Consider the following 16,347-nt stretch of genomic DNA (forward strand, 5'->3'; position numbering starts at 1 on the left):
AATGGCCTGGGAAGATCAAAGGAACCTGGAGTATAAACTTAGCTCTGCTGCGACCTTTGGCAAGTACAGTAATGCTGTTGGTGCCCCACCCAGGTCGCCTTTCTCCAGCTAGTGCCTCATCCTCTCCTCCCCCACTGCTGGGAGGGTAGCCTGTTAGTGGTGCCCAGCTGCCACTTAGCTGGAGCAGCCCCCTCAGCTGATGGGTGTTGCTGAGTCCAGAGGCGTCTAGGAGGTTAGGCCTCCACCACCCCTGGGTGACCTAGAGTCAGTGGTTGGCTGGCATGAGGGTGCAGAGGCTCAGTCCCCTTGCCTTAAGGTGAAACAACTGTCCACGAGGGGCCACCGGTGCTCAGAGATCCCTGTGCAATCAGGCTGAGGGTAGATGGCTGCTGCCACCACCTCTTTGCTTGTTCTCTTTGTTCTGCTTGCCCTGCTTTCCTAATAGGCTTCCCCTGAGAGCATCTTCTCAATACATCATTTGTACAAGAGCCCTTGTCTCCAGCTGTGCTTTTAGAGAACCTCATCGAAGACCTAAGAGAAAGATTTGGGGCCCCAGTTTTATTTGACAGAAAATGAGAGAGTTGGATCCATTTTCAAAGATGGGTCTATTTAATGAATATCTATCTATCTATCTATCTAATTTATCTATTTTTCGAGACAAAGTCTTGCTCTGTTGCCCAGGCTGGAGTACAGTGGTGCAATCACAACTCACTGCAACCTTGAGCTCCCAGGTTCAGGAGATCCTCCTGCCTCAGCCTCCTGAGTAGTTGGGAGTACAGGTAAACACCACCATGCCTGGCTAATTTGTTTAAAAATTTCTGTAGAGATGGGATCTCACTGTGTTGCCCAGGTTGGGCTCAAACTTCTGGCTTCAAGTGATTCTCCTGCTTTAACCTCCCAAAATGCTGGGATGACAGGTGTGAGCCACCATCTACAGCCATGAATACAGATTTTAATTTCCAGGGTATTCTTTACACTTTAAGCTCTGAAATACAGTCATATTAATTCTATTCCCTTCTCTTTACTCATGTGTCCCAAAAAGAGATCAGTGGAGGAATGATTAAAGATTTTCCAAGTTAAAATTTTTAAGCATCAAAACGTACCTTCACTAGGGAAAGCAAGGCACGGACATCAGGACATTCTGCCTTGCCAGGAGGAAATTGTAGTACACAAAGTCTTTGAGTTTGAATGTAGAATGGTCAACATTTTCTTGGTGTGGACTGTCTTTTCATTGCTTCCACCATTGCAGACAAATTTCTAGTTCTGATAAAAATCTCCCAAGCTCAGCAACTCCTAAGGAAACCTTTAGACTCACAATCCTGGGTGTTGTATCATTTGCACGGTATTTATTGTAAATCATAACATGTATACCCTATTATGGTACAGCTTAAGAAAAGTTAGAGAATGTTTGTTTGTTGGATATCAGCAACCCTTGGGGGCCTGCTGAGGCCATCGTTATGATAGAAAAAAAACACCCATTAATATCATAGTCTTGAGGGCCCACCAACTGATCACTGAGAAATGAAACCAAAATGGAGAGTGCTACATTACAATGTGCCACCCTTCCTTCCTGGACAGTTTTCTACCTGTCCTTGCACAGTGTTTACTCATAATAGAAAATCAAGTGAGAAAAATGAGGAAATAATGTGAACCTATCCAATTTGCCTGTTGATTTCCTTTCCATAAAATTGGCCATTAGTCATACAGTAGCCCAAAGGGAAAATGTGCAGAACCTTTCAGATTCGTAAGTTCTCTGTTTTCTCACTGAAGAAAATGTACTTTCTAGAGTTGGAATGTGATTGCTCATTTAATTGGCATTTGGAACTCAGCATGTATACAGTTTCCCTGAGAGTGATCAGTAGAGCATTTTGGGAGGGCAAAGATGGGATGAAAGAGGAGCGGGAACATGAACTAACTGTGGCCTCACACCGTGCCAGCCACGTGACATTTGTCATGTAGCTTACCTGTCCCAAGAGCTGTGCAAGGCACACGCTATGCTCCTCAATACAGGTGAATAAACAGGTTTCAATTTATGTATGTAGTAGTTACAGAGCAAGCATTTGAATTTGTACCTGGACTCACCATGGGAAATGAATGCATTTGTTAGACCAGAATTGATTAATTTGATACTGTTATTTATTAGATAATGTTTAGTGGCCAATTTATAAGTATATATTTATAAGTTACATGTAACTGTATGTTTACAAATAGGATGAACAAAATTATGTCAATTGACAGTTAAAAATATAATGTTACATGACAGGCTCAACTGTAGCAGTTCAGTAGAGAATAAACTTCAACTCCGGAATTCAAAAGTATAACTGACCTAGTGTAGGTTTGTGAAATGGAATCAGAGCACAAAAACAAAAAGAATATTAGATTTCCTTTTCCTTCTCAAAGACACCATGCCATTTTGTATGGATTGTTAATTTTGTAGTATCTTTTGAAGTAAGGTGGATCAGATATTATTTTGTAGATTGGGAAAACTATACTATGGAGGACTTAATTAATCTGTTGAGCCACTTATTTAATAAGTGTCAGAGGTAGTATTAGCTGAGACTCAGATCTATAGTTTATCATTAAGCTATTGGTTCTTATGGAAGATTCTTTAGAAATAGATGAGCTCTTCAGATATGAAGCAACATTAATTAATTCCATAATATTTTTGAGTGTTTACTATGTACCAGGATTTACAGGAACCACAGGAGACACAGTATCTTGAGCCACAGTACCTGTTCTTAAAATTCTTGCCATCTGCTTAAAACATAAGACGGGCCGGGCGCGGTGGCTCAAGCCTGTAATCCCAGCACTTTGGGGGACCGAGACGGGTGGATCACGAGGTCAGGAGATCGAGACCATCCTGAGCTACACGGTGAAACCCCGTCTCTACTAAAAAATACAAAAACCAGCCGGGCGAGATGGCGGGCGCCTGTAGTCCCAGCTACTCGGGAGGCTGAGGCAGGAGAATGGCGTAAACCCGGGAGGCGGAGCTTGCAGTGAGCCGAGATCGCGCCACTGCACTCCAGCCTGGGCGACAGAGCTAGACTCCGTCTCCAAAAAAAAAAAAAAAAAAAAAAAAAAGACGAACTGCTTAAAAACCAGTTCTAGTCCCTTTCTGAATGACTGTTCAACTAAAATCACTGCCAAAGGAGTGATATATATGAGAATTTATAGGTGTTATAAATCACTGTGGGCATGAATAGGTTACATGGCCAGTGGTAGGGGGTAAGTTTTGTGTTGGGCTCTGGGAGACTGGAGATCGGTAGGCCGAGGGAATAGGAAGGACCAGGCAAACAGAAATGCAAATGTGGACAGGAACACAGCACACAGAGGGGGATGGGGATGGAAACAGAGAGAATGGAATAGAAGGTTTATTTTGGGATGTAGTAGCAAATGGATTTGGAGTAAATGATCAGGGCCAGATGGTGTAGGACCTCTGAGGCCCAACAAGATGGTCTATGCCTTATTCTGTAAGCAAATGGAGCCAAATGGGGATTTTTGCACAGCAAAGTATGATAATGAAAGATTGTTATAGCAAGATAAACCTGAAGACTGCTGAAGGGGGAAAGAGAATTAGATGCAGGCAGATAAGATGAAATAAAATAATATATATGAAATATATTACATATATTAATCTTAATATCATTTGTATAATTATATGACCCAATAATTTCATCATGAAGTAATGAGAGCTGGGCCCAAGGTAATGATTACAGAAAGAGATAATCAATAATGAGAAAGTTGGAAGAGCAAGAATCAATATGATTTGGTGATTAGTTGGAAAAAGGGAGAAAAGAAGAGAGAATTGCTATGTTTCTCTTTTATTTATTTATTTATTTTTTTTGAGACAGGGTCTCACTCTGTCACCCAGGCTGGAGTGCAACGGCACAATCTCAGTTCACTGCAACCTCTGCCTCCCAGGTTCAAGTGATCCTCCCACCTCAGCCTCCTAAATAGCTGGGACTACAGGCGTGTACCACACCTGGCTAATATGTTCTCATTTTATAAGATTCTTTAATCTTCGTAATTTCAGAGTGTATTCTTTACACTCAGTTAAGCAATCCATTTAGTCTCTATATCTTATTTTACTTATCTTTTAATTTTAAAATTATATTTTATGATTAATGATATCAAAGTGATATTCTCCCAATCAGGGATGAGAAATTTATATGACATGATCCAAAAGATTGGGACAAGTGATCATAATGCAGCCTTTATGGTCTCATGGTGATTTTAATAAAGCCATACTTTTATGCAATAAGTAGAAGATTATTACCTCACTCCAGGATCAAAAGATGGAGAGCTATTAAACATGAGACTATTTTAAAGGCACCATTAGAACACATATACATAAATTAAATTTTAAGGCTTAAAACTGCCAGAAAAGTTTTCTGACTGCGTGGAACACTGTACATTCTTCAAATTTGGTCACTCTTAAAACTCTTCATTATGTCATTTTGGCAGGGAATTGCGGTAGAAAAATGGGAGTGAGAACAGAACAGGAAGGGTTGGTGGAATAGGTAAAGTGTTTCCCTATAGCTACTGGGAGTTCACCTGAGGTTAGTCATAAAAACAGTCATTAATTGGTTAATTCATTCATTTAGGCATTTATTTCCAGGAGCTCCTGGTCTCCAGAAATTATGTTCTATGTGTAAAAGATAAGGAGACAATTAAATCATATATGTGTCCTCAAGAAGCTTAGAGTCTATTGGATACAACATATTAGTAAACCAGAACTTAAAGACAACAAAGAAGTGCTATAAATACAGTAAGCACACGGGCTTATGGAACTAAAGCAGTGGGGAACTGAAGAGACATAGCTGAATCAGTACTGGGCTGGAGGAAGCAGGAGAAGGAGGTAGAGGGAGCCTCAAATTGGCTTCCAAGAGGAAGTGATGCTTAAATTCCCCTCCCTGTATTCCTACTCCCACTTTCACCTTCAGACCTTCACTGTATTCAGGCTCTCAGGGTCTTTTGGTGTTTTATTGCCTTTGAAGAAATCTGAGAGCAGAAAGCAGGGAAATTTGAGTCCTGTCATGGGCTTTGTGTTCTAAAGGCCAGGCCTTTGGTGGAAGGTGGTGTCTCAGGGTGTGGATGTCAGATAAGGTAGGATATGAAATAAGCCAGAGTAGGCTTTTCTATTCCCAAAGCCTAAGAAAATGCCCATGGACCCAGGGGAAGTGTTAAGAGGGGCTGCTTTGTGAGTGCAGGTGAGACCCTGGATCCTTCACCGCTGGGCCCTGGGAAATGGGGGACCCTCAGTAGGAGGACCATGATCCTTGGTAGAGCCATGAGAAATGGATGGAAAGTGTTTCTGGGGGATCATGTCTTAGATATGCCCAGGTTTTCCTATGCCTCCATTTGGGGTAGAACAGTGAGATGATTCTTGGGCATCTAAGAGTGGTTTGGACACAACTGAAAAAGAGGAAGCGAGAGAGGAAAGGAGAAAGCAATGGCTGGAAATGAAGGGACTGCATGAATGGTCACAGGGAACAACATGGTGGTAACTGTCCTGGGAATACTTATGAGAACCAAGGAGATAATGGATATCTTAGCAGATGACAATGTGCACAGATGACATCAAGGCAGATGGGGGGCTTACTCTTCATGTTGAGAAAGTCTCCTTAAAATGTAGAGGAAACTCTAGGAAACCAGAATTAGGTTGGGTGAATCAGAAAAGGACTGAGATTGAGTTTCTACCATTTAGGTGAAACGGCATCTAGAAAAAAGCTTAGGTTCAGTTACAGAAAAATAAAATTGCATTTCCTGTCTTCTTGATTTGTAGACCCAGATTAATGCCCACTATATTCATGGTACTTTTCAAGGGCAAGGAGGACTAGGGAAAAGGACAGGTTCTAGGCAAGTATTAACTCTTAGGCTTAAAAGAGAATGGCATAGTACCTGGAAAAATATCCAAGTAGCGGGATGAGCCTAAGGGAGTATTTAGCAGGAAATATGGGTGGACATAGGCTCCCAAAGGCCAGATCAGAAAGGGCCTCATGTTTTAGATGTAGAAGTTATCAGTTTCTTCCAGAAGGCAATGTGGAAACACTGAGGAATTTTATAAAGAGAAAAACACTCAAATATAATTTAGAAAACCACTGTTTGAGAGATCTAGAGAGTGGACTGGGAAAAAAGAAAACAAAACAGAATTTGAGGTGGGGACCAGGAGGAGACTGGCTAGAATTAGGGAGATCCTGAGTTCTCAGTGGGATTGGGGTTGGACAGGGGGAACAGTTGAGAGAAGGTGCCAGGTCTTCATAATGTTCAGCTATATGGGGAGGGGGAAGAAACAACACAAAGGAGCTGAGGATATTACAGGTTTCAGAGAGTCACTATTTAAAAAGAAGAGAAATGATTTGATGAGGAAGATCTTGAGTTCCATTTCTGAATGTTATAAGTTGGTAGTGTTTAAGAAAAGTCAGAGTAGCGACGCACAGTTCAGCGCTGAAATATGGGTCTGGATTTCAACAGAAAGGTAGATTGAGCTAAAGGTTCTTTTTCAGGAATCACTAAAAGGTAGTAAGAAAAGAACTGGCCATGGTTGGATGACTGAGGGAGGAGAGAAGAGGACACAGAATGAAACTCTGATGTTAAAAGTTAACAAGAGAAGGGAATCTGGAGGAGACCAAAGGTAGCAACTCAAGAAACAGAAAAATGATATATTTGAGGCCAAAGGAGGAGAGACGTTTAAAAAGGAGGTAGTTATTAGTGCTAGATGGGAAATGAAACATGTGCTTTGGATTTGGTAGTGAGACCATCGATAATTAATTTGATAATTGAGCATGTGAAAGAAGCAGTGAGAATGAAAGGTGGGAGAAGAACAATGAGGCAGCAAGTACACTCTGTTCTTTTAAGACATGTATTTGAGAAAGGAAGGAAAAACAAGAACCAGAGGAGGAATTAGATTAAGGGAGCTTCTTTAATACAAAAAGGAACCTATTTCTATGCTGAGGGAACAGCATTAGCAAAGAGGGTACAGTTGAAGGTAGAGGAGGAAAACTGATGAAGTCACTAGGGTTGAGGGGAATGACCTGGAGCCCTTGTGGAGAGAATAGTCTTCTCCTGCTCTGAGGTGGAAGAAAGTAGGAGGTGAAGTGTGGGATGCAGTGAAGTTGTAGATAAGGGGACAGAGAATCTATTTAACACTGATTACACACTTGCTCTGCTAGAATCCCCCATGTGAACCAAAGAGTTGGGTACGATTCTGTCCTTGTATTCTCCCTCTCAAAGATTCACTTTAATGAAATGAGTAAGTGAGTATTTAACCTTATACTCCTTTAAATTGTAGACCAACATGTCCAGCAGTGGTCTACAGGGGGCAGGATGCTGAGAATGGCTACTTCCCTAGTCAATTTTATACTGACCTTGCTTAGAATTGGTAGTGCATGATGATAATAAAAATGTGTCTGACTTTTGATCAGTTTTATTACGACCCTTCATTCTTCTATAGATAACATGGCCTCTTATTGCCTGCAGAGCTTTCTTGCCACCGGCCCTTCATTCATCACTGATGCTCAGGTGTCTGCTTCAAAGTTACTCTTTGAAGCAAACATAAATGCACAAAAATAATGTGGATAACAAAAGCAAAACAACCAGAAAGAAGCTAAAAAAATAAGTTAAACCTCTACATCTTTTAGAAGAAAATGAGGTCCAAATGAGTGAATGACTCAGGTGAGGGCACCAAACCTAGGAATGGCAGGGCTGGGTCTGGAATTCAGTTCTCCTGACTCCCAGTTCGCCTCAGGCAGAAAGTTCCATCTTGTCTACCTTTCCACAGTGAATCATTGAGAGCAATTTGGTGATACCTACATAAGTGAATGTCACTTGGAGACCCGCATTGCCCATCAAGAAACCACAAGTATTTTAGGGGAGGAGGCGGAAAGAATGACTTGATCAATCTCTGTTTTCTTCCTGGTGTGGAGTCAAAGTGTTCAGTGTTTAAGGACCTTTAGAGATAAACAAATTCCTTTATTTTTACGTCATTCATTGTTCCTTGGCAATACTTTCAAAGAGTTATGAAGGATCAATTTTGTATTCTGCAGTTCTTAAAATCCCAAGCTATATTTTTTGAAGGGTGTGTTTGTGTGTGTAAACCACAACTATTTGCATAGGGCATTGTGATGTATCATGGGAAATATATTCAAAATTTATATATGTGATTTAAAAACCTCAGGCAACAAAATATACAGGGTTAGAAAATGGAGACATAGTAAAGTAAGAGGAGAATGAACCTGGGATATTACCTTGAGAACTTACTCTCCCACTACCCTGGTGTTCAAAGTTGAATACACTACAAGTCATATTTTAAATATAAAATTAAAGTTTATTTTAAGAAACACATGGAAAAGCTTTACTTGAATATTTTTGAGAGGTAAAAATTAGTCTCTCGTTTATGTATTTTGCAAATCCAAGTTTTCTTACATTGGATTTGCTTTTAATGGAAATGGATCAGTATAAAGTGAATCACATGTATAATACATCACAAAAAAGGTAAGGCAACAAAAATAATGGCATGGATTTTTTTTTTCTTCAGACAGAGTTTCACTCTGTTGCCAAGGCTAGAGTGCAGTGACGCCATCTTGGCTCACTGCAACCTCTGCCTCCCAGGTTCAAGCAATTCTCACATCCCAGCCTCCCAAGTAGCTGGGATTACAGGCATGCGCCACCTCACCTGGCTAACTTTTGCATTTTTAGTAGAGATGGGGTTTTGTCATATTGGCCAGGCTGGTCTTGAACTCCTGGCCTCAAGTGATCCACTCACCTCAGCCTCCCAAAGTACTCGGATTATAGGCGTAAGCCACTGTGCCAGTCCAGTGTTATGGATCTTGATATTGAATGCTTGTTGTGGTTAAAAAATGCAGAGGTAAAACTTTAAAAAAAATTAATCCATGGCATCGACTCCTGCCTGACTCCAGACAATGTGGGCTTTTACAGGAAACACTGAGCTTGTTCTCAGTCTCTCTACCTACCCGAGTTTCATGACGATTAAACAAGATATCATCTTGTGAGGTTAGTGAACTTGAAGATGAACTTTGCTTGGATCTACACCATCTTGGATCTAGACAAGCTTAACAGAATCAGACATACCTAACAGATTTTATCTAACACAGTTGGATTCCTTTGGGAGACAAGAAACACTACTTCGTCTGACTGTCCATTTAGTGGTGAACAATTCTACCCAATTATGTCAATCATTACTAGTTCTTTCTTTTTTAGTTGATGAATACTCTTTTTATAAAAAGCCACACATAGGGGATACAGAACAAGCTCTTACCTCTCCTGAAGTCCTATGGGCTTCATTTTGAAAGGAGAAGGGCAGACGGAGGTAGTGGTGGTAGCTTTGATCTCAGGAGCACCTCGGCCTTGAGGGTCCACGACAACATTCAATACCTTTGGGGCCTGCTCAGGTTGGACCATGCTGTGGACAGTCTTTGCCTCAGACAGTGCTGGCTGTAATGTGATGGGTGATAGGTGGATCTCCTGGTTTTTCTCTTTATCTTGTCTTAAGGAAAGCTGAAACCTCTCTTTTAATCTGTAAAGAATCTGTAGAAGGAGATATAAAAAACTCCTGTCACATTTTCTCACACTAAACAACAGAGTATGATCTTCTCCATCCCACCCTGGCATACAAACCAAAATAAAGGCTTAATGATAAAGTAAACAAAGCCCTGTAAAAGATGATTTCTCAGTTTCGTGGTATTGAGATTTTCCTCAAGACAGTATACTTGGTATTTCTAGTTATGCTGCACATACGTATCAACTAATTGTGCACATGAATCTGTTCCATAAAGATACATTCAAAAGTAAATTTAACCAATTTTATTAAAAATGCCAGAGGTTAGTTTGGTCATATGGGGAAATGGTAGGCTTATAGAAGGAATAACCATAAAACACAGGTCTACAACATTTATAGAAATGGAGATATGCATCCAACATGGCTTAGTAGAAAAAAGTAGTCTTGCAAATATTAATAAGATGATAGTTATGCTATAAGCCACTATTTCTTATGTTGGTAAATCTCTGCATTAGTCATATATCAACTTGAGTATCTGGTAAATACTTGACAAATTAAATTTAGGGTATCTATGAAAGAATAATTTGGACAACCAGAATTTTTATTCTTACCACTTTGCCCTCCTAAGTTTTAATATTTAATTTAATTTAATTTAACTTAATTTTGATACAGGATCTGGCTCTGTTGCCCAGGCAAAAGTACAGTGCTGTGATCATAGCTCACTGTAACCTTGAGCTCTCCTTAAGGGAAGAGACTATGCATCTATGAGATAGAACTAGAAATGCATATTGAACATTGAACTCCTAGGAAAAGAAAGACATTTTATTGTTTTTTATGTCAGTTCACCTCCTTGTAATCTGGAAACTTTTATACTGGTGGTATTCATTGACTCTGGTAGGGAAAAGTTGAAGCTTAAAATTTGAAAAAAGGGTAGATTTGGAATATTCACATGACAAATGTTAATCACATGAATGAGAAAGAAAAGATGTCTGATATTAAGTAAAATGTCTTCTTACCTTTATTATAATTACTTTCAAGCAAATATAATGTGTTTCCTTTAAGCTATAGGATGGAAAAGACTGAAGATAAATGCCTTTATCATGTGCATAGTGTCTAAGGTTTTTAACTTACTGCTTCTCTTCAGTTTCCATGACTCTCATGGTGTAAAAGCAAAACCTGCACTAGAACAGTATCAATCAGATGATACATATATTTTAGGCTTACTGTGTTCAGCTAAATATTTAATTACTAAATGATGAGGCAACAGAATTTAAAATATTGTTTTAGTTGCAAGAAAGTTATTTTCACAAATGTAGAAAAAATATATCTGTACCTTTACAAAAATACATTTAGAAGATAAGGCATATATTACATATTTTAAGCTCTTCACATCTAAATATAATATGCATATTAGAACATTTACTTGCCTGTTTACACTTGGATTTTGGAGAAATATGAATGAACAATGAAAATGGGAAAGCCAAGGAAATTTTGATCTTCTCAATTGTTCTTGACAGGTAGCTTTTATATTAGTGTAAAACAAAGTCTAGTCCAAAGTCCTTCCTTACCATTCATGAGCTTATGTTTTTGAGGAGAAACCTTTGTAACATATTTTCCAATCAGTCATCTGTTTACTTCATGTCTGGTTACAGGTCAACTTTGCAACCTGTCTCCATGTAGTATATGTACAAACTGATTTCTACATCTTTAATTAGGGAAAAGTAGAACCTGCAGAATGTATGATGTATATAAGATAGTGTTTAAAAATACTCGAGAGATTGGACTGTCTGAAAAAATGTGGAAAAAAATGGAAGAGATTGCTACTTGGCAATAGGGTAGTTGTCATGAAATTAAGCTATAAGGCAGTGATTCTCAACTGGCAGGGATTTTGCCCTCAGGAAACGTTTGGCAGCTCTAGAGATATTTTTGGTTGTCATATTTTCAGTGTGTGGGGGAAGGAGAAGGGAAAGGGTGCTACTGGCATCTGGTAGGCAGAGGCTAACTACCTTTACAATGCATTGGAAAAGCTCCCCACACACCCCCGCCAACAGAAATAGTAACTCCGAAATGTCAGTAGTGTTGTTGGTAAAACCCTGGTATAAGGGATCACAAAAATTTTGTGGTGTAATCTCCTCATTTCACATTTAAGTCCTGAGCTGTTGGATGATTTATGGAGGGTTGGAAAGAAAACCTCGAATCCGGGTTTTCTGACTTCCAGGTATGTGATCATTCAACTGTATTGTTTCCTCCAAATTCTCATGTCCTTCTTTGAAACCTCTTTCCAAAAGCATCTGGAAAAGTGTGTCAGAGGTTTTTCTCTGCACAGATTGAGATCTGGAATACAGCATATGCATATTTCTCTATGGGAATTCACTTTGTTTAAAAACTCAACCGAAAAGCTTACCGTAGCAATGGCAAGTCAACATTTTGCCTTCATCTCTAAGAGCTTGTTTGACTCTTGGACTGGAATAAAGTCATTTAATAATTTAAAAAAGGAAAAGAAAACAGATTATTGAATGAGAGGAGTGGCAAAACTCAAACTATAGCAAGAGAAGGAATATAATAGTGGGAACAAAAAATCAGAGGAACACAGAAATGAGAGGAAGCTAAAAATTCTATGAAGCTTTTTTGCAGCTTAAAATTTTCGTTAAAAAATCTCATGAGTAACACAAAACATTCTGTTTGGATTAGAATGTGTTCAGATTTCAAAACAATGCCACCAACGACTAGTCTTTAACATTTGTTCTTTACAGTATTTTACAATTAGTTCTGAAGGAGTTCATTCATTCTTTTAATTTAATAATCCTGAGCCAATCCCTACTACATTCCATAAACAAGATATTGTAGATGCAAAAGCAACACAGAACTCTGTCTTCTGGGAATTCATAGGCTTCCAGAAAAGATAAATGTGTAAAAACTATGTCCAGTACAAAGTACTAAGTGCAAAAATAGAGGTGCGCCCACAGCACACAGGTATAATGTGGTACACATTTACCAGTTCCGTCTGGGTAGAATGGCTCTGATAAATACAGCCATTCGCATCTGCTACTACTGGAGTTATTTGTGGTCAGAAATACATGTTCACAAGACAGTGATAAGACTAAAAAAAAAAAAAAAAAGACCAGTTTGACTCCTTTATGAAAACAAATGGAATTATGGTAAAGAGCTCCGACTTTCAATTTAGACAGACTTGGTTTTGAATTTTTACCACTTCCTACTCCGCCACCCCCATACCCACCCATTGCATGTTCTTGGTCAAGTCATTTATTTTTTCTGAATCTTAGTTTTCTCATAAGTAAAATTAGGAAACTAAAATATGTTAAGCGTTTAGTACCAGGCAGTAAATTTACTAACAGTTTAGTACCAATAAGTGCGCAATAAATGGAAGAAATTAATTTTTATTGTTATTACTATTAAGACAGTTGTGTTCTTCTTAATACAGAAAAAAACTGAAAATCAGTTTGAGTTATATGCCTACTTAACCAATCATTCCAGCTAGGAAGCTAGTCCTATTTCCCTTCGTTCCGAGGGATTATATATAACAAATGAGAAAATTATGTCCACCTTTGACATGTATTTATTACCTGATGTTAAGGCTATAGCAGGTAGTTCAATGTAGCATTTCTTGCTGCAGCTACCAGACTACAACTAGAGAAACTCTTTCCCTCCCATATGGATGACTTTCCTGTGGGTCTAACATGCCCGTGCTTTTATTGATCCAAATGACTATTTTCATGTGATTTCTAAAACTGCTTTCCAGAAGCAATCTGGCCTGTAGACATCTCTAGCTACATTTCATAAATGCCTTTGTACTTGTCAATAAACCTGTAAGGACATTTGAATGTCTAATTTAGATGATAGATGGTGTTCTTTCTATTATTTGTTCGAGTTTGAGAACTAATTCTTCTTAGTAATAAGTTTCTTTCATCTAAAACAGACTGAATGGATTGGAAGTTGCCCACACATTTTTTCTTGGAAAACTATATTTTTCTATTTGTCGCTCCACCCACTGTACATTCACATTTGTGAGGTGCTAAATAAGTCACATATTTGAAAATGTCATGCCTGTCTAATTTTATGCCTGGCAATACTTTTTTTTTTTTTTGTATTTTAAGGAAAGTAAACAATATGCCACTTTTCAAAAATTTTGCCAAGTCTTATGTTGTTGTTACATAGCACATACAACCTTCCCAGCAATTTACCTATATAATTTTATAATAAAACCCACGCTTTTCGCTTCTACGGCATGTAAGAAGGCCAATGCAAATGGAAGCACTTGGTTTTTTATAAATATAATCAATGCCAGGGGGAAAATTTTGAGTTATATCTTTCCTCTGTCATGGAATCAACAAAACTATGGGAAACAGAGTTGGAATACAGGTGTTTCAGAATCACAAAAGTGATAGCACAAGTCTCACTGAGAAACGCATGTGGAACACTTACTTTAAATCAAGCTTATTATCAAAATAATTTGAACACTTAGAAAGATGAGCTTATTTTAGACAATCACTTTGACATGTCCCTAAATATGAACTCTTGACTCCTCTGTGGTAAGTTACATCAGATAAACTTGGCTTCATGCTAATCCTATTAGTTAGTACCTCTTTTCTTGTGAATATGAATTTCCTGTCTGTGTGCTGCCGGTTCCTCTGTTACTTTTCAGAATTTGTTTTTATTTATATATTTTTCAGAGACAGAGAATATGTAGCCCAGGCTGGAGTAAAGTGGCATGATCATAGCTCACTCTAACCTCAAACTCCTGGGCTCAAGTGCTGCCCCCTTCTCAGTCTCCTCAATAGCTGGGACTACAGGCACGTGCCATCAGCCTGGATAATTTTTTAAACCATTTTTTTGTAAAGACAAGGTCTCACTGTGTTTCCCAAGCTGGTTTTAGACCCCTGGGCTTATGCAATCCCCCTGCCTCTGCCTCCCAAGTGCTGGGATTACAGGCATAAGCCACTGCACTTGGTCCCCCTATTACTTTTAAAAGTGACTCCTTCAAATTAAAATTTGAGATAGTGTTTGAAATCCATCTAATTATTTCTTTCATTTGTTTAAGAACTATCTGAACACACTCATCTCCATTGCCAACATGTCCCTCTCCCAGGAAATGAGAACATTTCTACACAGGCAGGGAAGCCAAATAACCTAGGAGTCATCCTTAATTTTACCCCCGTTGCTGAGAATTGGGTCACAGCAAGTTTTGTCGGTTCTACTTTCAAATAGATCTCAATCCTTCACTTCTCTCCGTCCCCACACCACCCACCCCTGTTCTATGCCACCAGCATCTTCCTCATCGGGATATTGCAGAAGCCTCCAGAAAGATCCTCCTCCTTCCACAATTCACCCCATCCTCTGTCCACCACTTTCTACCAGAAGAAAATGTGATCTTTTAAACACACACAGCAGATCACATCAACGCTCTGCCTAAAACATTCTTCCCTTCGAGCCTGAACAGGCTAAGCTTATTCTAATTGCACCCACTGTACCCTCTGCCTGGGGGTCCTTTACTCACATAGTCACCCGTAGGTCTCAAACATCTCAGGTTGCTCTGCTCCACTCACTCATTATTATGGTCTTGTCTTCATAGCACTTATCACTATTTGATTTTTAAAAATAATACACTATTTTTTAGAGCAGTTTTCAGTTTACAGAAAAACTGAGCAGAAAATACCATGTTCTCACATACCCCTCTTCCCTACCTCTTCATTTTCCCCAGTTATTAACATCTTGCATTGATGTGATTCATTTGTTGCAACCGATGAACCAATATTGATGTATTATTATTAACTAAAGTCCATAGTGTAGGTAGTGTAGATTAGGGCTCACTCTTCATACATTGTACAGGTTTTGACAAATTCATAATGTCATGTATTCATCATTACAGAATATAGAATAGTTTCATTGCCCTAAAATCTGCTCTCCTCCACCTAATCGTTCCCTTTCTCTGAAATCTCTGTCAACCACTGATATTTTCACTATCTCTACAGGCTTGACTTTTCCTGAATGTCATATAGTTGGAATCACATAGCACGTTCACCATTTGATTTAAAAAAAATTAACTTAATTATTTTCTATGTCTCCCTCTAGAGTAAAGACTTGAAGAAAATAGGGATCTTATCTGTCTTGTTTTCTCCTTTGCCCACAGCACCAGCAACAAATAGGCCCACAGAGAATATTCTGCAGGAATCTGTTGATTGCATGAATAGATGAATCCACCTGCTAACCCAATAGACAGCAATCACCTATACTTCTGAAATGCTCCTTTCTTGATTTGTTCTAATAACGTTGGAGCCGACTTTCCTAAGTTTCTGACTTTTACATTGATGTTTTGCAAATTTTGGGAAAGGAAGAGTCATCCTCTGGCCCCAAGTAGTTGAGGGTGTGACTACTATAGGTCCTTTTGCCACAAGACCAACATAGGCATTTATCTGGTTACATCGGATACATGAGCATGTCCTGAGTTAGAAATGCAGAATCTGAAGCACATTCTATATGGTATAGCAGGCTCTGCTCTGTTTCTGCTGCCCTTTAGTACTCAAAGGCTGGACATGAATCTGCTTTCCCACTTCCTTCCTTTTATCCTTGCCTTTGCTCTTCTGAATCACATCCATTGATCCCCTGAGTATTTTCCACTTTTATCACTTTTAACTCCTTTCTATTCTCCCCCTCCTCTTATCCTTTCTCATCTGCAAAGCAGAAAAACACCCTAATTATGACTGACAAGAGAGGGAACAGCACTTGAGATTTCCCATATGAAGGAAAGAAGAACCACATATATTAAAGTGCAATTAACCATAGCAAGGAACTACATCTTTCAAAACAGAGAT

General features: G+C 39.0%; 1 protein-coding gene across 4 annotated transcripts in view; it reads right to left on the reverse strand.

Annotated features, from left to right (window-relative positions):
- PTPRR (protein tyrosine phosphatase, receptor type, R) overlaps positions 1-16,347 on the reverse strand; it is a 294,565-nt gene that overhangs the window by 113,826 nt on the left and 164,392 nt on the right. For all 4 annotated transcript variants that reach the window (XM_011929328.1, XM_011929329.1, XM_011929330.1 and 1 more), the window contains one exon: positions 9,278-9,546. In XM_011929328.1, coding sequence (XP_011784718.1) covers positions 9,278-9,546 — 269 coding nt within the window. The remainder of the gene's footprint in view (positions 1-9,277; positions 9,547-16,347) is intronic.

The sequence above is a fragment of the Colobus angolensis genome, unplaced genomic scaffold (genome assembly GCF_000951035.1).
Source record: "Colobus angolensis palliatus isolate OR3802 unplaced genomic scaffold, Cang.pa_1.0 Scaffold80, whole genome shotgun sequence".
Classification (NCBI taxonomy): domain Eukaryota; kingdom Metazoa; phylum Chordata; class Mammalia; order Primates; family Cercopithecidae; genus Colobus; species Colobus angolensis.